Raw genomic sequence first — 24,404 nt, 5'->3', positions numbered from 1 at the left:
GGCATTCTGTTTATATCTTAGACATGCAAGTCACATTAAGACATGTTAATAAGCCAGATTATTATTATAATACTCATTCAGTATTCTTTTTAACATATGGTCATTTCGCCCCCAGTGTATGTCATTCTCACGAAAAAGAGGAATATGTAATGTACTTACTTTGTCATCAGTTACATTTGTATTATAAGTCTGCATCCCCTTAATTTGCAAATAATACTCATCAGCCATTGACCAGATAAACAAGACACAATTTACTGATTTACACACTTGCAGCACACAAAGAATATCATGTTAAAAATCTAAATGTGCAATAAAGAAGGAGAGCTATTCCTACAGCATGTCTAATAAAACTGAATGCTGTGTTGGCATTGTGACTTGGGTTTTGTTGTTACATAAACAGTACTAACTATAGTCTTTAGTATATACAGAAATTGTTAACTAATTGGGGTAAGAGGAAAAAAAAGAAGAAGCAATGTTTAATTGATAAACTCCTCAAAACAAAACCATAAAAATCAAAATGTCAGACCAACTAAACAACGTGTGTTTTATTTTTTATTCTGTTTTCAAGCGTTCGTTCTTAAATACAGTGAAGTGGTTTGGCATTGGTCTATGCAGCGGTAACAAGCTGCTGATCTAGACTAAATCTAGACTAAACACCCACAAATGTGGGATCTACCATGGCATGTGCTTCTAGTGAACTTGAGCGCCATCGTAACATGATGAGCCTGTGAACCAAACCACAGCTTGGCTCCTTGGGTCTTGCATGAGGGTTCAGTGGGAGCCCAACCTTGGCAAACCCCACAGAGGTGTTTATCTGTCTGTCTGTTGAAGAGGTGAAATGGAGGCAGAAAGAGGACAAAAGGGGGAAGTTAATTTGAGAGGCACTGAGAGGTAAAGGTTCCTGTTTGCAGGGGTGAGAGGGGAGAGGAATGTCCTTGAGTCTCTGTTTTACTGCACATTCTCCATCATCTTGAGGAATTCTGGGGAAAAATGGACATGGGTGTTGTTTTAATACCTGGACTGAATTCATGCACGCTCATACATAAAAGGAAATTATATTTATAAACTACCATACCATCAAAGTCCAGCATGCCATCGTTGTTTTTGTCTCCATCTTTAAGCAGCTCATCAATCTCTTCCTCTGAGATGGATTCGCCAGTGCTGCGGATGATCTCAGCAAACTCATCTCTGTCGATGTAGCCATCACCGTTCCTGCAGATTCATAGTGTTGCATATGCTAAAGTGAGCCTGGGCCACATTCAAAAACAGGTGCACACAAGAAGATATCAGATGACATACTTGTCCAGCACGCGGAAGCATTCGGCCAACTCTTCCTCGCTCTTGCCAGCCTGGTCCTCCTTTAGGAGTCTCACCATCATGACCAAGAACTCCTCAAAGTCGATGGATCCGCTGCCTACAGTTTCCAGTATGAAGTAGCTATTACAATCTACATTTTTTCTGTATTTTATGCTTAAAGTTGCAGTTAAGTTGAACAGATATTATAATTTATATGAATAATAAAAATATACGGACATCATCATGTAGGCTAGAAACATACTTCAATGCAAGTGTGAAAACACAGACATACATATTTGACATGTGTTCTTCCATAGGCCTGAAGGGGCGATACAGTTGTTCATTCATATGCTTTTGACTTTAAAATGGGGTGCTGTAATATTCAGGTAAGTTTCTCTTAAATTTTTTGTCTTAGCAAGATACTTTTTAAACTCTTGCTCCGCAATGGCAGTATGTGTCCCAAAGGAAATAAAGGTTTTTCCCCTGTAGCGCCCCTAGCGGCAGCACAAGAATGTGGAATATTTTTTGGTCTACATCATTTTATAGAAGTCAACATTTGAAGTGGAACAAAAAAGTTAATCAAAGTTGTCCTAAGACAAGAATGAATTTTGGTTTTAGGACAGGTTTTGTTGACTAGTGTATAGTTTTATGTCACCCCCCCCCCCCCCCACACACACACACACAGCTCTAGCATTTTGCTTACCGTCTTCATCTACCTCCTCGATGATTTCTTCCAACTCCTCTCTGGTTGGATTCTGACCCAGCATCCTCATGACGGTACCCAACTCCTTGGTGCTGATATCACCGCCACCATCAGTGTCGAACATGTCGAAGGCAGCCTTGAACTCTTTGAAATAGACACATAAAGTTTAATGGAACAGGACTACGTGGATACTGGCGATAGGCCTATATCTGTTTACACTCACCGGCAAGCATCTCCTCGCTCAGGTATGAGCGGGCCTCCTGTTGCGCGTCAGTCTGTGAAACAGTTGCATTATGAACGGTTAATCTCAGATATAAATAATACAATGCATTAATCTGATAAATGAGAAACCCTGGTTCTTCTGGCAAGTCAGTTGTTTTTTGTTTTCCTAATAATCTGTTTCCATTAAAATGGGATTGTAGGCTTTGCAAACAACAGATGGTACTCAGAGCACTCCTCCAAGACCATTTGCGACTATTTTAGGGCTCAACACGTTATCCTCACAGTCAGTGACTGTACATGGTAATTCCGAAATAGGATCCTTGAAATGTGTCGCCTCAGCTTTTAGTTAACCTACTTAACCTAACCTGCTGACTAGATTCATATCAAATAGCAGGATGTCCATCTTACTGATTTCTGACCACCCCTTCTTTTAAACAACCATTCGTACCATTATACTTTAACAGATAGGCCTATATGGATCATATTTCTTGGTGATCTTTGACTATTTGATCTTGGAATAATTAAACTCCTTCAAGCTATTTTTTATCCATATTAAAACATGATATCAGAAATAAAACAGATATCAATTTTACAGTGGATTTTGCTGCAATAGTATTTTTTTTTTTTGTCAGAGAGAAATCTTGGCTTTGTAACAGATTAATTAGCAGTCAGTTAACTTTGAATCTATAATAAAGTCATCTAAAAATAACACCTAATAAAGTTACTCAGATTATACTCATATATACTTGCCCAGGCAAAAATAAGTCCAAAATAGATAAATTGTCTGATAAAAAAGAAAAAGGAAGAAGTCCTAATAAACAAATTTAAATATATTTTAATCTATTTTTTAAAACTAAAAGGATTTTTTTACAGTCATTCTAAAGTAAATTTTTATTTATACATTTTATTTAAAGCTTTATTAAATGCATGCAAAACTGCAAGGGAACTATTAACAATATTTTAACCTTATGTAATCCATTATTAATAATGAAAGAAATGTAATTCTGACTTTTTGACTAGGTTTTGTTTTATGTTTTCATGCGTTCATTAGCAAAACTGACTGCTTAAATTAAACTCTTACCATGATTGTGGATTAGCCTCCTCACTTATATCCAAGGGACAAGCAGTGGTCAGTGCACTCGCACCCCAACAGAAAGACTAGACATCAAGTGACAGTTCTGACACACTTTAAACAGGCCACCCAAGACCCGCCCCCAGGCCTCCAGATTTAGAATCCTGAACTTTTAGGGTTCGATGGCTCCCATAAGCCAATAGAAATGTGAAATGAGTACACTTTAAGAACAGTCTGCCAGAATACAGGAAAATGGTAACTGCCTTATTTCGGTGTGTTTATTGTCAAAAAGCCTGCATTTATTGGAAGATCTGATCAAATCAAAGACACAATAAAATGATTATTAATTATTAATTCCACTTAATTGTGGCAATTGCATGTTAATGTTGACCACAGTAATTTTTAGGCATGAAATCCTGGCAGACTTTCACCCGGAGACTTTGCTTTTCACTAATTGCCCTTAAAAAATTCTACTTAATTTGAGAAGAAACATAATGATGGACTAAAATGGCTTAAAATATCTTAAAAAAAGTAGCATACAGATGGAAATTCATTTTTAAAATGGAGAGAGACGATAATGTTCTGCCACCCCCCCCCCCCACCCCACACCCCTTTAGTCAAGAAGAGAAACCCTAAACCTCTTGAGAAGGTGCTGTGTTGCAAATCTTCAGCGTGCCCTGAATAGCAAACGGTTTAGATCTCTACTCCACCCCAACTGAAACCCAACAACACAAATGGCAACACAGGTACCCCAAACCCCGAAGAGCCTAAACTGGAGTTTCCATGTTTGGCATGTGATTCCTGGGTGAGTAATTGTACAGACGTGGATTGGAGAAGCATGTGGGGGAACTTGGAGGAGGGGGTTGTGGACTATATACTTCCAGGCAGAAATGGAGAGATTTAAAAGGAGATTTTTTAGGAGAGCAGAAAGGTCCGGTATTGCAGTTTGCATATCATTGCAGCTCTGGAGAATTGCATTAAGGCACTGGCATGAGATGATCTCCAACAATATGACCTGAAGATAACGAGGTGTCAGAAGGATCACATGGCTTTCTGCCATGAGAAGAAAACATGGAATTCTGACCTTTTGCATCTTTCAGAACTCATATATGTATAACTTGCATGTTCCTGGCACAAAACGTTGACATTAGGATTCGAAATGGATCTTTTTCATGACCTTTTTTGGCCCTGTGAAAACTCTGCCCTGTAGGCAGGTTAAGTATGAAAAATATCAGAAGAGACCAACATATGAAAAGATAAATACAATCTGCAACACTATGGATCTACTGGACGGCCAGAGTGTTATGGACTTGGGGTTCTGGAAACCAACATGGTGGGATGATCTTGTTTTGCGGATTGGTTGTAGTGAATATAGGCAAGGTGGGTGAGAAGATCACATGAGCGTCATGAGTTGCAGCTTCTGGAAATGTGATTTGGCCTCATAACAACCTTTTAATGGATTTAGCTTTTAAAAAAGATTAGAGCTGTACTTTTTACATACACAGAGAGTCTGTATAATTTTAGATACAATCACAGTGAAAAAATCACCAAACAAACAAGCAGATTGGCCAAGATGTGCATTTTTAATAGATTTTTGCAGACACTGCTAAAATGTGAGCTAAGAGATTCCTTATTTCCATAACAACATTAAGTCTTTTTCCGAGGCGAATGCTGTAGCAGGGTTATTCTGAATCACCATAGAGGGTGAGGGAGAAGGGAAGGGGGTTGAAGGAAGGTTTCTGAACGTCTTGGGAATAAACAGGTGTAGTAGGAGACAGCTGAGGGGAGAGGCGTAAGTGGTTTCCTCTGAAGGGTTATTTATAGATACCATTACAGTGCGGTCCCACAAGAAACACTTCCAACAAGACGGCACTGATCTATAATATTCTCTGTCCCTCAAAGCAAATTCCAGCCCATCTTTATTGTTAGTGTGTTATTTGAAGCCGGGTGATATTGTGTTTCCTCCGTCCTCTTTTCCTTTAAACATCTAAGGGGGTTGTTCTTGATAATCCTGACTGCTGTCATTAGGGGTCGGAGGAGACGGGATGTATTTTTTTTCTTACTGGACATTCTCCATCATTTTAAGAAACTCTGGAATGAAAATAAAAATAATTAATATGAATTAACATAAAAGCCACTTTCCTGGCATTGTTAATACTCTCTATACTCTGATACTTTGTATTCAAATGCTGTGATTATACGATGGCGATTATATTTCTAAAAGAAAATGCTTGTCTTCTCTCACATCGTGGGATTCAGAAGAACCCACTAACAACTGGAGATCAGGAAGAAGAATCCCCAGTACGAGTGTAATTACATCTATTTATATCTGTGTGTAATTAAATCTGCTGTCATAAACTCTTAAAAATAAAAGTTCTTAATTAAAAGAGGGTTTCATGAGCAATCTTTTATGTTGTAGAAACACACACACACACACAATTATCACTTCATTAAATAAAAAAAATACTGAATCAGACTGAATTTGCAGACAGATTATGCTAGTGCTTTTTTCATCCTTAACAAAATTAAGCTATTGGTTCGATATTTTGTTATTTAATGCAATGACATTCAGTGCAATAATACATTATTAGACTGTTAGTCATAGTCTGAACATAAATTCTAATGACCGGATGGTGGTAAAGATCTGTTTATTAATAACCTTCTCATGATTTTTTTACCATTTGAAAAAGTAACACAATAAAAAAAAAAACATGGCCATGGATAGGCAATAAAATAAAATAAAATAAAATAAAGAATTCCATGAAGAAGAAAAAAAATGACTCTATATCACAAAGCACTGTGGAGAACAATCAGATCAACTTATTTTTACCATCCATGTGTTTTCAGATTGGGGAAATTTAATGAGTTTATATTGTTATTGAAGAGTTAAAAGGAATTATAATACTTGTTTAGACAATAACATTATCTAAACATTGCACCTTTAATTTACCTAATTATGACAAGATTTCTCATATTACACTTCAGTAATACAGATGTTTTTAAATAGATAATAAGAGTCAAGTCAAGTCCTCATATTGCATTCCATTGAATCTGAATATACAAACATTTCATGAAATTATATTTAATATGCTAGTGTTTTATTTAGAGCTCCCTAAAGAAGGCATAAGAGTATATTGTATCGATAAGCATGTGTATTCATATCTATATATGCCTTATTACACTCTAAAAAGCAAAATTTCTTTATTGGCATTGATTTTTCCATAAAGAAATATTAACATTTACGCAACCTTTCCATTCCATAAAATGTTCTTTATAGTAAAGTAAGGTTTTTTAGGTTATTTAAATGTTCTTCAGACTAATAAAAAAATATTAATTTTAACAAATATTCAATGAAAGGTTCTTTGGGAAACCAAAATTATTCTTCCATTATGTAGTAACAAAAAATCTACAAAACAACAACAAAAAACCTTGGAACGTTCCTGTTCCACATGAAGGCAGGACAGAAAATAGAAACAATAAGAAATTGCTTTACCATCAAAATCAAGCTTCCCATCTTTGTTTGTATCTGCATCTGCCATGAGTTCATTTATGTCTTCTTCTGTCACCGGCTCGCCAGTTGCATGCAAAATATCACCAAACTCGTCACGATCGATGAAACCATCTTGGTTCCTGTTGGGAAAATATATAATACTGTTTTAATTACAACATTTTTCTTGATTTTGTTGTCAAGCTAAGTGACTTATTGTTTTGTGATGTCAGGATGATTACATGAGTGTAATGAACTGAGAAACCATAATTCCCTTGATCTTTTGACATATAAGATGTCACTGTACTATAAAAACATCCTGCAAGTTTTTAAGAACTTTCTTGTTAGTGTAAAATACACTTATATTGAATCAAATCTGCCGAAACGACAGGGTTTAGAACGTACCACTTTATGATGTAATAGTGTGGCTAAACACCGCCTCCACGGAAGAAGATCAATGCCAGCTTCTACATCATTCCCTGTTCAGCCCCGCCCACCAATTCATGTACATAGTGTAAATAACAAGAGAGGTGAACACAGCTCTATGCAGAAAATAAAAGATAAAGATGCTCCGAATACAACATGATGCTGAACAGTGCCAAGTTGTGGAAGAAAACAGTCTTTGCATCACCTTCCTTCTGATCCCAATATTAGGAAAGAGTGGGAGAACTTAATTTTTAATGAAGATCCAGACTGCGTCAGTAAGAGCTTGGTCCTCTGTTCACTTCATTTTACAGCAGATTTGTTCACAAACAAGGCACAAAGATTGGAACTAAAAGTATAAAATGTAGTGTTAACTATATTCAGTTAAATTCAATGGAAGTTTATTTCATTGCAAAGCAGCTTTACAGAAAATGTAATATTCTATTTTTAAAGTTCTTAGGTATATATTGGATCCGACAGTAATGTGGCAACAGACAAGTGTGAGTAACTGTTTTGATTGTGGCTGTCAAACATATACACAACTGTTTACCAATCATAGCAGAGGGCGTTTACTTCCAAGTCTACAATTCCCAACTTCTATCCAAACAGAGCTGAAGAGGGGGGTTAAAACAGGACAGAAAATAGCCTATTACTTATCAATTATGTTTTTGAAGTAATAATCTTGTCCACATTATAAGGGGACCTCATAATGTTCATGACCCCATTAATAAGTGTTAAAGTCACGCTGGAAGCGGAAATTACTGAACATTTTAAAACCATTTGAATATGACAATTACAAGTTGATATAAAAAGTAATAAAATAAAGGAGTTTAAAACGAAGAGAAACAAAAAGCACAATTTTTTTCTGTCTTTCATGTCACACAGGTGGTCTTGAATTTTGGCTGCAATTTGCTATAATTATTGAGTAGAGCGAGGTTATAGCCAGCAATGTTTTGGATGAAGATTTTTTTCCCTTAAAAGTGTAAAATGGACCTTAAGTGCACAGCTTGCACATGCATTTATCCCTCTGGCAGTCTGGTTGTTAGGTTTACAGCAATGAAACGATCACATCAAGAATGTGAAACAGACACACACACACACACATAAACTTGTAAACAGGGTCTAATAAGCATGTTTTTAATTATTTGAATTACCTATAAGTATTTGTAAAATATTTACGTAAAACTATATTGCCAATGCATAGAAATGATTGACTGCTTTTATTTGTCAATCAAACTGACAGTTTTCTTACTTTCGTATCACAACCTTCATCTGTCAGTTAAAATGTCAGTTACCATTCAGTATTCCTCAAAATGAATAAAAATAATGCAACACTGAATATGATGCAAACCTGCAATAATTAAAGGGTTAGTTCATCCAAAAATTAAAATTATGTCATTAATGACTCACCCTCATGTCATTCCAAACCCTTAAGTCCTCCGTTTATCTTTGGAACACAGTTTAAGATATTTTAGATTTAGTCCGAGAGCTCTCTGTCTCTCCATTGAAAACGTATGAACGGTCTACTGTCCATGTCCAGAAAGGTAAGAAAAACATCATCAAAGTAGTCCATGTGACATTAGGACAGGTTTGGAATGACATTAGGGTGAGTCATTAATGACATAATTTTCATTTATGATTTTAAAATAGACAAACTTTATTTTACAAACTGAGGGTGATTCTAAAATCAGTAGCCTTAATGTGCATCTATTTGGACATAATTTGTGCCCTGTCCACTGTTATGGTTATCAATATCATTGCAATGATAGTGTCATCCATATATAAATGCCGCATTTATATGAGAATGTCAGTGTGTAAGCAGTCACTGGTACGCTTAAAGCATGAAAACAAAACGTATTCAAATTCTGAATTGATTAACCAAGAAAACATGCAAAGAGCACTCCCTTTATAATGATTAAAAAGCTGACCCTAATTTCAGTTTATTGTGATCTCACAAAGCATAATCAATGAGGTTACATCAAGAGAACATCTAATGGGAGGGGGAATGGGCACTCTGGAGGTGGGCCTCCAGAGCGGTACTCGTTTGTGGCACCATGGAGTAGGGAACATAGGAGGCTATGGTGGTGCAGGCAGTTCAGAAGGCCATGGCAGAGCAGCCTCTGAGTCCGTGGCCTGAGCCTCGGCCTCTAAGACTGGAGCCCTACTCCCCTCCCCACCCCCCCAAAAAATACTTGGGGATGCTTACGGGTTCTGAGGCCCTCCGTGGGACATGACCGGAGTCTAGAGCCCTAACTAGGGATATAGAGCCCTTAATGGAGTAACAAGGGATCAGGAGCCTTCCATTGGCTTGACAGAGGATCAGGAGCCCTTCCTGGGCTTGATGGGGGATCAGGAGCCCTCACTGTAGCGAGCTCTGGGGCCGGAGCCGACACTGTAGCGAGCTTTTGGGCCGGAGCCGACACTGGAGCGAGCTCTGGGGCCGGAGCCGACACTGGAGCGAGCTCTGGGGACGGAGCCGACACTGGAGCGAGCTCTGGGGACGGAGCCGACACTGGAGCGAGCTCTGGGGACGGAGCCGACACTGTAGCGAGCTTTTGGGCCGGAGCCGACACTGGAGCGAGCTCTGGGGCCGGAGCCGACACTGTAGCGAGCTCTGGGGCCGGAGCCGACACTGGAGCGAGCTCTGGGGACGGAGCCGACACTGGAGCGAGCTCTGGGGCTTGACTCCAGAGCATCCGGTGGGCTTGACATCGATGTGGCCAGCAGGCTGGAGAGAGCCCTGGCTGGCAGGCTTGACATCAGCATGACCGGTGGGCCCGTCTTCGGATCGGCAGGCAAACTTGATCTAGGCCGGGCCGGCAGGCTTGACTTCAGAGCAGCCGGCGAACTTGAATTCAGAGCTGCCGGTAGGCTTGTCTTTGAGCGACCGGTGGGTGTGCTGGAGAGAGCCACGGCTAAAGAAATTGACAACACTTGGAAAATACTTTTCACCAGTATCCTATTTATACAGCTTCAACTGATGTTCTCTTGCTTTCGTTTAGTTTCCTCCCGTAGAACTGGCCCTGGATACAGTTAACTGCTAAATATATAATGAGTATTTCAAACAGGTTTTGATAAAGCAATACTGGTTACTGGTAGCCATGTCAGTAGCATGCGAGGGCACTTATGGTGTATGTATAGAGATGCTAAAAAAGCTAGAAATTTAATTAGTATATTTTTGAATAATGAAAATGTATTTGTATCTGCTTGTTCTAGGTATCAGGATTTGAACCATTAGAATCAGAATCAGTATCAGAATCAGAAAGAGCTTAATTTCCATGTGTGTTTACACACACAAGGAATTCATCTTGGTGTCAGGTGCTTCCAGTACAGAAAGTATAGAGATAGTGCAGGCATACATATAATTTACGGACCCCCCCCCCCCTTTAAAAATAAAGAGAATGAACAAAAAATATAAAATATAGAGAAAAAGAAAATGTCATTAGACATAATTGTGATTGTGCATATGTGCTATTTACATTTGAAAAATGTAAGTTATTTTTAGATGTACTGTCCTGAGATGTATTGTTCAGGTGGGATATGGCCTGGGGGAAAAGTTCTTCTTGTGTCTGGCTGTTTTGGTTCTCAGAGTTCTGTAGCACAACAGTCCAAAGAGGAAGTGTAATGGGTGTGAGGGGTCCAGAGTGATTTGACCAGCCCTTTTCCTCATTCTGGAGGTGTAAATGTCTTGGAGGTTAGGCAGGGGGACACCAGTAATCTTCTAAGCCATCCTGACTGTCCGTTTTAGATTCCTGATGTCTGATTTGGAAGCTGAGCCAAACCAAACAGTTATAGATGAACACAGGACAGACTCAATGACAGCCAAGTAAAACTGTGTGAGCAGCTCTTCAGTTGGCAAAGGAAGTACATCCTCTGCTGGGCCTTTTTCACAATAGCGTCAATGCGATTGTCCCACTTCAAATCCTGAGAGATGATGGTGCCCAGTAATCTGAATGACTCTACTGCAACCAGTGCTGATCCTAGACTTTTGGAGTAGATACGCAAAAGTGTGTTGGCCGGGGACGAGGGACGTAAGTGATTATGAACGAATGAATGAAACACATTTGTCCATGTTTCACTCAGCCTCAAATCATGCTCACAGAACGCACTTGAGAAACATTTTGTGGCTCGGTATTCTTTCAATTAATTTTTTCAAATCATTGTCTGGAGCAAGACTGTACAACATTCATGTTACATGATTTTACAGATTTTTACGTAGAAAGGGCAACAAATATTTGTGTCTGTGATACAATGAGCATGGAAACCATAGTGTAAGTTTTTTTTCTTGGGCCCTAATATCCTTTCCTCACACTGTTTCGATGGTAACATCACATTACATACTTGTCAAAGACACGGAAGCATTCAGATAGTTCCTCCTCAGACTTGCCAGCTTGATCTTCTTTTAGCTGCTGCACCATCATGACCAAGAACTCCTCAAAGTCAATAGTGCCACTGCCTAAGAATGCAAAACTGAGATGTGATGGGACAGACCGAAATGCAGACAGGAATGAACAGAAAATAGTTTGTGTATTTGGTTTCTAAAATGTGGCAGGAACAAACCAAGTTTAAAGGGATTATTCACCAAAAAATGCAAATTCTGTCATCATTAACTCACCCCTCATGTTGTTTCAAACCTGTATGTTTCTGCTAGAGGTATTATGAAGAATGTTGGTAACCACTTCTTTTATATGATCATTCTTCAATAATTACATCTTTAACCCTGCACCGATGGGTGCCAGACAAAACCGATGGAGATCTAATACCTCCTTGTTACAGGACTTTATATCTGTGGCTGATTTATACAGCTCTTTGGCAGAGTTTTTACCCGATTAACAGAGATTCAGCCTCTGAGCCCCAAGTATTATGGGAAACCACTTAATTTACATTTATATTTATGAATTTAGCAGATACTTGTATCCAAAGTGACTTATATTGCATTCAGGCTATATACTTTTTCCTGTACCTGTGTTCCCTGTACCCTACATTTACCCACAATGCTTAATTATGGGTAAATGTATTAGCTTTTCATTCTTTAATAAAAATTGTAGGGAGAGCCATACATTTGAATTAGAAAATCAAATTGATCTACATTTTGTGTGACCAAAGCCAAAACAGTAACTGTTCTTAAATCAGAATTGAAATCTATATGTTTAAATAGAGCTGAATTCATCATACATTGTACTAGACAATCATAATATTTCTATCGAGAATGCTATTCCAAGCTGTTGGCTTTGAGGTTGAACGATGGTGAGTCTAAGGCCAGTATATCGGCAATTAGACATGAGGGCTCATTATATACTCAACCTAAGGATATAAACAAAGTATTTGAAAACTACTACCAACATTTGTATACTTCCAACTCTGACCTAACAAATGTTGGTTTATCCCTTTAACATTAAAATATTCCCCAAATGAAATTACTCTCAGCACAATATATTGGATAGCCCTTTGACGATCAAGGAATTAAAATCCACCCTGCATTCCATGAGCAAAAATAAAGCCCCTGGGCTAGATGGAATTCCCCAATAGTTACTGAAGACACTATGGGACATTATAGCCCCCTTGATTCTTAATTCTCTTAATTTTGCATTAGAAAAAGGGACTACCCAGGGACCAACCAAACTTTGCTGCTGAAGAAAGGGAAGGATCCACTCAAATGCTCTAGTTACGGCCAATTAACCTGCTGCTCTACATTTACATTTACATTTAATCATTTAGCAGACGCCTTTATCCAAAGCAACTTACAAATGAGAACAATAGAAGCAATCAGACCAACAAGAGAACAACAACACTATACAAATGCCATGACAAGTCTAGTACAGAACACATAGCCAGGTTTTTTTTTTTTTAGAATATGATAGACAAGAAAAGAAAAGGTAAGTGCTAGTATTAGTTGGTTAAGTGCTGGCGAAAAAGATGAGTCTTTAGATGTTTTTTGAAAATGAGTAAAGACCCGAGATTGGGAGGTCATTCCACCAGCTGGGCACAGTCCAGGAAAAGGTCCTTGAAAGTGAATTTGAACCTTTTTGGGATGGTACCACAAGGCGTCGTACATTTGCAGAGTGCAAACTTCTGGAGGGCACATAAGATTGAACTAGTTAGCTTAGGTATGTTGGTGCCGTGCCAGTGGTCGTCTTGTAGGCAAGCATCAGTACCTTGAATATGATGTGAGCGGCTACTGGTAGCCAGTGTAACCTGATGAAGAGAGGATTAAATTTAGCTGTTTTTGGCTCATTGAAGACAACCCTTGCTGCTACATTCTGGATCAGTTGCAGAGGCTTGATAGTACTGTACATGCAGGAAGACCTGCCAGGAGAGCATTACAATAGTCCAGTCTGGAGAGAACAAGAGCTTGGACAAGAAGTTGGGTGGCTTGCTCTGAGAGGAAGGGTCTAATCTTCCTAATGTTGTATAAGGCAAATCTGCAGGACCAGGTCGTTGTAGCAATATGGTCTGTGAAGCTTAACTGATGATCTAGTACTAAGCCTTGAGGAACCCCAGTAGCAAGTTGTTGTGACTTAGAAACTTCACCCCTCCAAGACACCCTGAAGGATCTATCAGAAAGGTAGGACTTAAACCACAGGAGTGCAGTTCCAGAGATGCCCATCTTTCTGAGGGTAGACAGGAGAATATGGTGATTAACCGTGTCAAAAGCAGCAGACAGGTCCAGCAAGATGAGTACTGAGGATTTTGAAGCTGCTCTTGCCAGTCGCAGGGCTTCAGTAACCGAGAGCAGGGCCGTCTCAGTTGAATGGCCGCTTTTGAAGCCAGAGTGTTTGCTGTTCAGGAGGTTGTTCTGTACAAGGAACATAGGGAACTAGTTGAGCACAGCTCGCTCAAGTGTCTTGGCAATGAATGAAAGAAGGGATCTGTAGTTTTCTAGATGTGCTGGATTTAGAGATGGTTTCTTCAGCAGTGGGCTTACTTAAATGCCTGCTTAAATGCTGAGGGAAATGTTCCAGAGTGAAGAGAGGAGATGATAATGTGATATGAGATAATGTGATATGGTCCTGAAACTTATGTGTAACTTTTTTAAAAATTATATCCACAGATTCAAAGCTAATGACAAAAGCCCTGGCTTTAAGATTAGATCGATGTACAGGAGACTTAATTAACTAAGACTTATCAGGTTTTATGGGGGAGATTTGCAGCAGTCAATGTACATAGGCTTCTTCATTTTATTCAACAAGCAGACTCAGAGAAAGCATTCGACAGAATTGAGTGGAGTTTTTTGTGGTTTGGCTGTTTATTTCTATAAGCAGTCAAAACTATTTATTCTGAATGCTCAGCCAGAGTAATCACTGGTTCTTATATCGCCTTTCATTTTTTCAGAATTATTCTGATAACTTGGTTGTAGCTATGTTTCAGCTATCTAACATAGTCCTGGAGTTGAATGGGGGAACGTCTCTCCTCTGAGGTTCATGGCAACTGCAGAGCAGCTGGTGTATCCAGTTTGCCAGGCAAATGAAGATCTTCACAACCTCCTTTTCTTTTGAGATTGGGCTTTAAACAACTTCGGGTGCAGTCTCCATTTCAATAGAACAGGGAATTTCAGGCACTAACACGTCGTCTCCAGCTATGAACACTCTCAATTTGGCACTTTTGTCATGACTCCTTTGTTGTTGTTTTTGCAACACTTTTGCTTTAAGGTCTGGTAAGAGAAGATTGAATGTAGATCTCAGCTTCCTTGCCATGAGCACCTTGGCAGGTGACACCCCTATAGTCAAATGTGGGGTGATCCGATAGTTGAACAAGAATTTTGATAACCTGGTTTCCAAGGTATGAAGAAAAAGCCATTTCCAGATAAGATCTGAGGTAAGTTTCTCAATGGTAGCTTGTGATGTTGAGGTCATGGGGTAAATGTCTATCCATTTAGACAGTGCATCTATAATGACCAAAAACATCTTTCCCAAGAAAGGGGCCACATAATCTTACTGGTTTGAATTCCAGCATGTCCAGTATTAAAACTTTATCTGGATTACCTTGAACTTGTTCCACTTCCAAACTGTATTCCCAATTGGGAATATTATTATTCTGCTGGTATCAGTGTACAGGATGTAAACCTAGGGGTTTCTTAGTGTTATCTTCCATTCGATGTGAAAGCTCCCAGGCCGTATAAAGAGGCATCACATGAGAGAATCAACTCTTTCTCAGAAGAATACTGTACTAACACATCTGCCGACTGTAGGAGTTCCTTTGATTTCTGGAAAGTCTTAGTTTGGGAATCGCCTCAGCACCATTGTGTGCCCTTTCTTAACAGTCAGTGGAGGGGAGCTAGGACACTGGACAAATTAGGTAGAAGCTTGTTATAGCAGTTCAGCACCCCCAAGTAAGCTTTTAATTAAGTGACATTAGTGGGACACACAGAGACAGTTTATAAGAGACACGCCACTTACTCAATCCTCAATACAACTACATAAGGAAAACCTGTAACGGCAAAGATGTCGTTTGTGTGCACATGTCCCGTCCCTCCCGCTGGAAAGCCAATCATCTGCTTTTAACAGTCAAGCCTGGAAACATTTAAGCCTACTGGTTCTGGTTCCACTGACGTATGCGCACAGTTGAGGAACCCTTGCACATGGGTAGTAAAGGTATAACCTGTGGGGGAAAAGGCGTTTTAAACCTTATTTTGGGGCAAAGTCATCAAAAATTTTCAGCGATATTTATAATATTTTACTGCTGTTTCTATACATCTTGTTATTCTGAAATAGCTGCCTGGAGGCGTTGCCAAGATGGTGGCTGACTGGCACGACTTGCCTGAAAGGACTTTGGACACAGAGCCTTTGTCAATGCTTGCAAATGCTTGTAAACCCTGGGCATCAACCAAATGACTCAAGTAACACACTTTCTTTGTAAAGGAATTCACATTTGTTCCTTTTTAGGCACAGATCAGTATCTTGTAGCTGAGTAATCACAACATCCAGGGTTTGCAAGTGCTCTTCATCCATCACCCCAGTGATCAGGATCATCAAGATAGACAGATACATGGGTTAATCCGAGCAGACAAAGTTCCTATGGTTGCCACCAGCCCTGCTTTATTCACCTCTAGTTTTGACACGTACATCCATTTCCACTTGAAATTCATCTTCTGTCATCTATAACTGTCCATTCAAAAATATCCATTGATCCTCGTCACTAAAAATATGTGGTGTCGTGTTGAATGATCACAAAGAAGCATCCATAAATAAAGAGACGTTTTAATCTCAAAAAGTGAGGACAGACGAACACAGCTTTATTCACTCACAACTTTTTCAACTCCTTTTTCTTTTTCTCCCTGTCTGAACTGAACCATGAGCTCTCCTCTACCGCGGGCACCTCACCCCTCCCCCTCCCTAGATGCTTCCCCCATAGCAGGTTATAATATTGAACATATTTATAACATGGAGCACACTGCCTCAATGCCACACTGCCCCCCTCAGGTTTCCTCGTCCCCGGGGAAGAGTGAAATCCATAAAGCACTTTTGTCCTCTAAGTGCTTCTCTGTGCAAAACCACAGCATTGGCCTCCGGCCATTTTGTAAAATAGTCCATGGTGACCACCACAAACCGATTTCCTCTAGGGCTCTGGGGAAATGGTCCAAACACATCCACAGCCACATGGGACAACCGACCAGATGTTGTTGCAGTGGGGGATGTGACTGCCCCGTTTGCCCCTTTTTGGCAGTGCAGGCTTCACATAGATGACAGTAGGACTCTACATCCCTAAGACAAGTGTTCCAGTAGTACTTTAATGTTTTGTTCACCCAAAAGATTTCCTACTTTCAGCTGTCCATCCATTGCCTCCAAAATCAAGTGATGACAGCACTACTGTCTGCCACTTGGTTATGCCAGTTGCAGGTTCCATGAATCCCCTCAGCAACACTCATATTCAAAGTCAGGCCATCTTGCATGGACCACAGCCCCCTCATCACTGGTTCAAAAGCCACAACCTCTTCCCAAACTAGCCTTTGCCTTGTTTTCACCGAGTTAATTAGTACCTGGAGTTCGGGTCCTTATGCTATTCAATGGCCCATGCTACATTTTAATCAGGCAGCAATGAACAACAAAAACCCTCCATCTGCATTTCTGGGGTCTTGTCAGACATTATTCTGCCGCATATATCCAGCTAACCGCTCATTCTGATGACTTTCCCTTCCGATACTGGTTGGTCAATTGAAACTCCTGTAGGAGTTCTATCCACTGAGCCACCTGTTTCTATGGCTCCCAGAAAGACAACAGCCTAGCGCAGTGATGCGTGATCTGTTCAGATTACAAAAGGGAGACCACAGAGGTGATGCCTGAAATGGCTGAACTGCCTCTACCACGGCTTAAAGTTCTCATTGGGTTACATAGCAATTATGCCCTACTCTGCTGAAGGCCAGATTGTAATAGGCTATGACTCTCTCCCCTTTTATAACATCCTGGGAGAGAATGGTGCCTAGGCCTACATTACTTGCATCCGTGTCCAGGATGAACAGTAATCTAGGGTCTGGTGCAACTAAGACTAGGGCATGACACAAAGCCTACTGCTGTTCTTGTCCCCACTGAAACCACTGCGGTTTCTTTGTTAGCTGATGGAGAGGGGTGGCAACAGTGGCAAACCCTGGAAAAACTTCCGATATTATGACACCAGGAAAGCCCTCAACTGCCTAAGGCTGCATGGGACTGGCCAATTGCAGACAGCTGCAGTTTTCTGATCATCAGTGGCCACTCCTGCTGCACTCATGTAGTAGCCCAGAAAGGTTACTGCTTTCAGCATCAGCTGGCACTTCTCCGGATGTAGCTTTAAAATAGTTATTATTATTAGTTACTATTAAGATAAATATACTTCAGAGGCTAAGTTTTTTATTCTCTTTGTTATCTCTGACACCACCTGCTGGTTATTTTAAAGAGATCAATACTGCTGTATCAAAATTCTTGTGGAATAATAAGAGGCCTAGAATTTGTCCTAAAAATATGCACCAGCTAATACCTCATGGTGGCTTAACCCTACCCTATTATTTAGCATTCCAGATGACACCCCTGTTCCATAGCCGATTTAACAACTAATTTGGCATAATAATAATAATATTTGTACTGGTAGCAAATCATTAATTTCCAAATGCTGGGTTGAATGTGGTATTTACGCTTTAAAAGACCTGTACAATGATTATGGGCTCAAGTCCTATCAGATTCTAAAGAATGAATTCTTTTTCCCAGGATTCTCCTTTTACTTGTACTTAAAAGGGTGGTTGCAATATAGACAACCGAAGCACATGCCACTGAGGAGAGGGGCGGGACATTTAGACTTGAACTAGACGCGGTTTAGCCAATCACAACACACTGGACTAGCTAACCAATCAGTCTATCGTGTATGTCTGAGGGAGTGGCTTCATAAAAACAGGAAATGATCAGTGCATTTCTCAGAGAAGGAACAGAGCGGTGAAAAATAAAGATCAATTATTTGAAAAAATAATAAGTTTTTTTTTTATTGTTCATAAACAATAAATCAAACCTAGAAAAAACAGTCAACCACCCCTTTAAGATTAAGATCTGAAGTGAAAGCCTATGGATACCCTGGTTGGTTAAAATATCACCTCATCCTATGATAAACTGGATGGATTCTTATATGGCTTCCAGAGGTTTTGTGAGTATAATCAGGGGTACATATACTGCAAGGGGTCCGCAGGTCCGCAAGCACAACAATTAGTTCAGAGTGCACATTTGAGTACCGACATGGTTGACAGCTTTTAATGCACAATTACCATTTTAGATTGACAAACTGTACTTTATAAGATTTCTATTCAAAATGAAAACATAAAATCTAGGCTACCAGCTAACATTTTTAAAGCACAATGCAAAACGGTGACATTTCATTCACTGATACTCTACAATCGGCAGTGTTAAACCCGGAAGTGCATAGACTTACATGCTGGCAACCCACCAAAATAAAAGCTTGCAGATTTTAAGTTTGTAAATTTAAATTTTTTTTTAAATCAAATTAAAATTCATAATTAATGTTCAAATTAAAATAATAATAATAGTATTTTATTTTTAAGTTTACTATAAAATAACTGTATTTAATACTCCCTTCTTTCACTAGCAGCTCAAGTCAAGGTACATGTATGAATATGTTCTTGGATTGTTCCCAAGTTGTGTTGCTCTGGTCCTTCATACAGGACTTGTTGTTGGATCTTCTAAAGACTCAAATCCATAAGGACTCACTGCTTTGTCTTTTGCTGGATGATGCATTGCTGTCATTGTCTGTAAATCAAAAAAGGGATTCTATCTGCTGCTCTTACTGCTGCCAAAAAGGTTATTCTGAAATTGTGGTTTGATCCATTCACCCCAGTTAGGTTTACTTGGATGTCATATGTATTTGCTTGACATTGTCCTTTTGGAGTGTAACACAGACAAACTACATGGTGTCACCAGAAAGACAACACAATTTTGGTTGGACCTTATTGACACTTTATTAATTTACTTGTAATCCTGCTAATATTGTTTTTTAATATTATATTGTAAGCCCCAATGTTTTTTATGTATATGGCAAAATTTCAGTCTCTGCTGTAAATAGTTACAAACCTAAAATGTGTCATAAATAAGGAATCAATCAATAAATAAATAGAATAAAAAGAATGTTGTCCAAACCAAACAGTTGTCGGTAGCCATTGTCTTTCATAGTATTGAAAAACAACGTCAATGGCTATTGTCAACGGCTGGGTACCCACATTCTTCAAAATATCTATTATATTCACCAAAATAAAATAAAAAATTCATACAGGTTTGAAATTACATGATAGTGAGTAAATAATGACAGAATTCACATTTTTGCATGTAAACTCTTATTCAATGTAGTCCATTTTTGGGAGACGACCCAACTTACCATCTTCATCTACTTCTTCAATGATGGCATCCAGTTCCTCTCTGGATGGATTCTGACCCAGCATCCTCATGACGGTACCCAGCTCCTTGGTGCTGATATCACCGCCACCGTCGGTGTCAAACATGTCGAAGGCAGCCTTGAACTCTTTGATTTGAGATGGAAAGAAAGGAAAAAAAATAAATAATTGAAAACAAGACGTGAAAAGCTGCATAATAAGATTTTTATAAACTGAATATTCACCACTTAAAGGCAAGAAGAATGAATACAATTTTCTGAATGAGCAAAATCACGTAGAGTTTGTCAAAGTTCACACACTCACCAGCAATCATTTCCTCACTCAGGAAAGAGCGGGCATCATTCTGGGCATCAGTGGGCTAATGAAAAAAAAAGAATGCGATATACTAAGATCCGCATGGTGCACAAATCAGACTGAAAATTTAAAATGACTTTGCGCATTATTTGGAACTGGACAACCTTCACATGTGGTTCCTAGTATTGGATTAAGGAAAATATATTTCCAGGTATATTCATGGCAAATAAAGAGCAGACAAGGACAACTTTCTGAAAAGCATTTCCTTTTAAACAGTTCTGTCTGAGTTCAACTTTATAAAGTAAAAATATGTAGAAACTCAAGTGGCCTTTAAAAGCATTGTGGCCTTTAAATGCTTTTCAATAAAAAAAAGAGTTAGAATAAATATTAATTATCAAACAGAATTACTGTAAAAGTGAAATATTATCACTGCATTAAATAAACAAACATCAAATGAGAAATTTGCAAACAAATTATGCAATAGCCTTTATCATACATAACAAAATTACAGTAAGTAATTAGCTTTCTATTTTATTTAATGCAATGAAATTCGTATTTTATTTATAGACTGAATCTCAAATAATACTTTACAGGTAAACTAAAGGTGGACACTTTAGACACTTAACACTTGTGTGGTCTTTTACACACAAGAATTTTACATTTTGAATATTAAAAAATTGAAGCTTCATTGGAATGGAGAAAAACTGTTGACTTTTATGGCACTTGGTGTGTGACCACACACAAAAAATGAGGGCATGATTCAAAAAGCTAAGTGCTCGTAGAAAAAAATGGTCACACTCATGTTCTTTGGTTAAATATGACTGACTATAGGAAATTAATGGGAAATGGGAAAAAATAAATGAAAATACAGACAATTTGTGTGTGTAGTATCTACAAATCCCCATGATGCAAAAACAAATTGCACAGCAATGAAGGGGTGAAACTCTAAAACATCTAGAGTGTAAAATCAGCACACCCACTTACATTCGCGCTGACACACACACTTGTATACACATACCCCATAAACTGGTGTGCCTGTAACACAGCAACTATGTAAAATAAAATAAATAATTCAACAACAATTTAGTAAAAAAAAGTGGACAGCAAGGAAGGGGTTGCACTCTAAAACATCAGGAGTCCAAAACAGCCACATCCACTCACAACACACAAATATACTGTACACACTCAAATGAATTGGTATGGCCATAACCATATAGCCAAAATGAGTCAGAAAACTGGTTAAAATGAGATCAGGCCCAGAAGGATTAAGCTCCGATAAAGCGTTCCTGATTATTCCTGTTACATTTTATAGAGTGTTAATGTTTCGTATAACAAAATAATTTTTGTATTCAGGTTTGACTACAGTAATAATAATTGAAAAACTGACGCTTCAAATCAACATTTAAAACTATATATATATATATATATATATATATATATATATATATATATATATATATATATATATATATATATATATATATATATATACATATATATGGCCTGGACGAATTATCGCTTGCTATTGTTATGCGTGTCTCTTTAGTAAAGCTGGTTCTGTGATCGCTGTATTATATTTGGTTATGAATGCGATATTGCGTAGCTTGTCAGCATGCAGCATGCAGCCCTTATATATATATATATATATATATATATATATATATATATATATATATATATATAAACCTTGACAGATAGTAGTCTTTGAGAATGCCTTAATATGCATTTAAATCCACAACCCAATAAAAGCAAACAGTTATGTATAAAAACAACTATGGAATTCAAAAGCCTCTCTATTGATTCCTATACAGTCATCTAGTGGTTACACCATGAAATTGCATGTTTTTCTTTCCCTGCTCTCACCAGGAGGTGCTAATCTGCTTTAAAAAAAAAAGTGTTTTAAAGGCCTAGTCTCCGATACGGCATTGATAGAAAAATAATCGTAAAGAAAAGATTTTAAAAATGTATAATACTTATTGCATAAATTCCAGCTGTCTGGTCACTTTTGACCGCAAAGACCATGAGTGTGACTACTAAATGAGGAGAGCAGAAGGGTTTAATAATTAAATTATTAAAATAAATTAAGTAACATCTATTTAGAACTGAAGGAGTAATGTCATGACCAGCTCCACATCACAAATCACTGTAGAGAACATGCAGAATTTACTCCACTTCCATATGTCCTCAAGTGAAGCAGATTTAATGGGTTTCTACTAAAGCTATTATTGAAGAGTTAAAAGGAAAGAACAGACTATTATTTGAATAGCTTAATTCTACAGCCATAAAAAAGACAATGCGACAGAAAAAGGAAACTGATTTATTTACCTAATGATGAAAAGATCTCTCATATCCCACTTCAGTAAAAAAGGTGATATAATAATATTATAAAAGAGTAAAAGGAAATAAGTCAGAACAAGTCCTTAAATTGAATTACAAAATCATAATATTGAATGCATAAACATTTCATGAAATTGAATTGAATATGTTCCCTAAAGAAGGCATGAGATGGGAGAAGCGTACAGTCTCTATACTGTACATTGCATTAATGAGTTTCTCCATGAAATGTATTCTGGAACATGTAAGATAAATGTACAAGTACAAGAGATCTGTCAAACAATATGTTCTCGCATAGTCCAGAACTGAACACAGTGTTTAAATATAGCTGCAGCTCCTACTGTACTAAACCACAAATATTCTCCATCTCCATACGATTCACTACAATTTGATAGGGAAGGGCACAAAAAGGACCCAGTGACCCTTTTGCCTGTTCTTGCCGTGGTTTTGTTTAAAAAGGCTATTTAGAACCAACATGAAAATACATTCCTCTCATAGAGCCAGAATCACGTTGTTCACATTCACATTCTCAGGAGGAATCACAGAATGACACTGCAAATGTCAAAGGACCATAGTCTTAGCACTGTAATAAAACCCTGTTAGTTCCCTCTCTGATGATGTGGATTACCACAGGTATCCAGAAACCACAATAAACCAACACTAGCAAAGGCAAAGAAGAGAAGTCACTTGTCAATCACTAGAAAATACTTAACAGTAGTGATGGTTCGAATATTAATTGTACTGTAAATATATTTGCGAAACACTGCAAGCCAAAAAGACTCATGAAATGTAAGCCTTATATTTGAACAGGCTCAGTGTTGACACATAAAGTTCTACATTTAAAATGTGCTTTATGTGTAGCATCTATGCAAACTGGTTTTATTCAAGGAAAATATAATTTCATGTGACCGAATCAGCTTGATGTCATTAAATTAAAATGGCCATGTTAAACCTACACATATCCACTTTTTCATTCTCTTCTAGATCTCCAAGAAAACTGTCCAGTCATAAGTATGAATCATATCTAATAATTTCCAGAAATCTTACCATATTGACAGCTTGTTATTGAGATCAAAGCGTATATGAAAACAATAACAGTCTTCTGTCCAGCAGCCTTCCTCCCAAACGTACGTCTCCAGACTCTCTAATAAGACTCTCACTCTTCCAGAAAATGGCCAGGATTGGACAAGAAACTCTACAGACTGAACTTGTCAACCAATGTCTGTTCAGACTTAAAAAAAAGTCCCACCCTACTTCTTCATCCCTTTCTAATCCACTGCCACCTCTATGTGTCCTTCATTGCCCCATATTTAGCTGAAGGATGGACAAGTGGTCTCAATGGCATTTCCCTGCCAAGGAAAAAATATAATAATAATTTAAAAAAGCAACACAAGGTTATTTATGCAGTGGATAAACAGATTCCAGAGACAGATGTAGGCTACAAGGTGGGACAAGTTCCCTCACCCACATGACTGTATCTTCATGTTATCTGTCATCTAACAGTAAGTTTGGATGATTATCCCCGTCTATACTGACCGTCTCACTTGGATCTGCTTCAGATTGATGCATATTAGGAAACAGTGAGTCACAACAAGACAACGAGATTCATGTAAGGCTTCACAGTCAGCTGGTCATTGTATCACCCTGAAGGAGTGCAGCCACACTCTCAAAAAAGATGGATAGGGTACTCTTAGGCAGCAATATGTACAGTTTA

At 38.4% G+C, this 24,404-nt stretch overlaps 2 protein-coding genes across 2 annotated transcripts; both read right to left on the bottom strand.

Annotated features, from left to right (window-relative positions):
• Positions 1 to 231: 231 nt before the first annotated feature.
• tnnc2.2 (troponin C2, fast skeletal type, tandem duplicate 2) lies at positions 232 to 3,447 on the bottom strand. Its single transcript, XM_026242189.1, has 6 exons — positions 3,303 to 3,447; positions 2,223 to 2,274; positions 2,000 to 2,143; positions 1,300 to 1,414; positions 1,076 to 1,212; positions 232 to 980 (listed from the first exon to the last, which is right to left on the bottom strand). The coding sequence occupies exons 1-6, from the start codon at positions 3,303 to 3,305 to the stop codon at positions 949 to 951; spliced, it is 483 nt and encodes a 160-aa protein (XP_026097974.1). The 5' UTR covers positions 3,306 to 3,447; the 3' UTR covers positions 232 to 948.
• Positions 3,448 to 4,814: 1,367 nt separating this feature from the next.
• tnnc2.1 (troponin C2, fast skeletal type, tandem duplicate 1) lies at positions 4,815 to 23,870 on the bottom strand. The gene is made up of 6 exons (XM_026242188.1): positions 23,738 to 23,870; positions 20,366 to 20,420; positions 20,047 to 20,190; positions 11,545 to 11,659; positions 6,787 to 6,923; positions 4,815 to 5,384 (listed from the first exon to the last, which is right to left on the bottom strand). Exons 1-6 carry the CDS (start codon positions 23,738 to 23,740, stop codon positions 5,353 to 5,355), a joined length of 486 nt encoding a protein of 161 aa, XP_026097973.1. The 5' UTR covers positions 23,741 to 23,870; the 3' UTR covers positions 4,815 to 5,352.
• Between the last annotated feature and the right edge of the window lie 534 nt (positions 23,871 to 24,404).

Source organism: Carassius auratus, unplaced genomic scaffold (assembly GCF_003368295.1).
Source record: "Carassius auratus strain Wakin unplaced genomic scaffold, ASM336829v1 scaf_tig00000876, whole genome shotgun sequence".
NCBI classification, from domain to species: Eukaryota; Metazoa; Chordata; class Actinopteri; order Cypriniformes; family Cyprinidae; genus Carassius; species Carassius auratus.
This window is presented reverse-complemented; position numbering and strand designations above follow the sequence as displayed.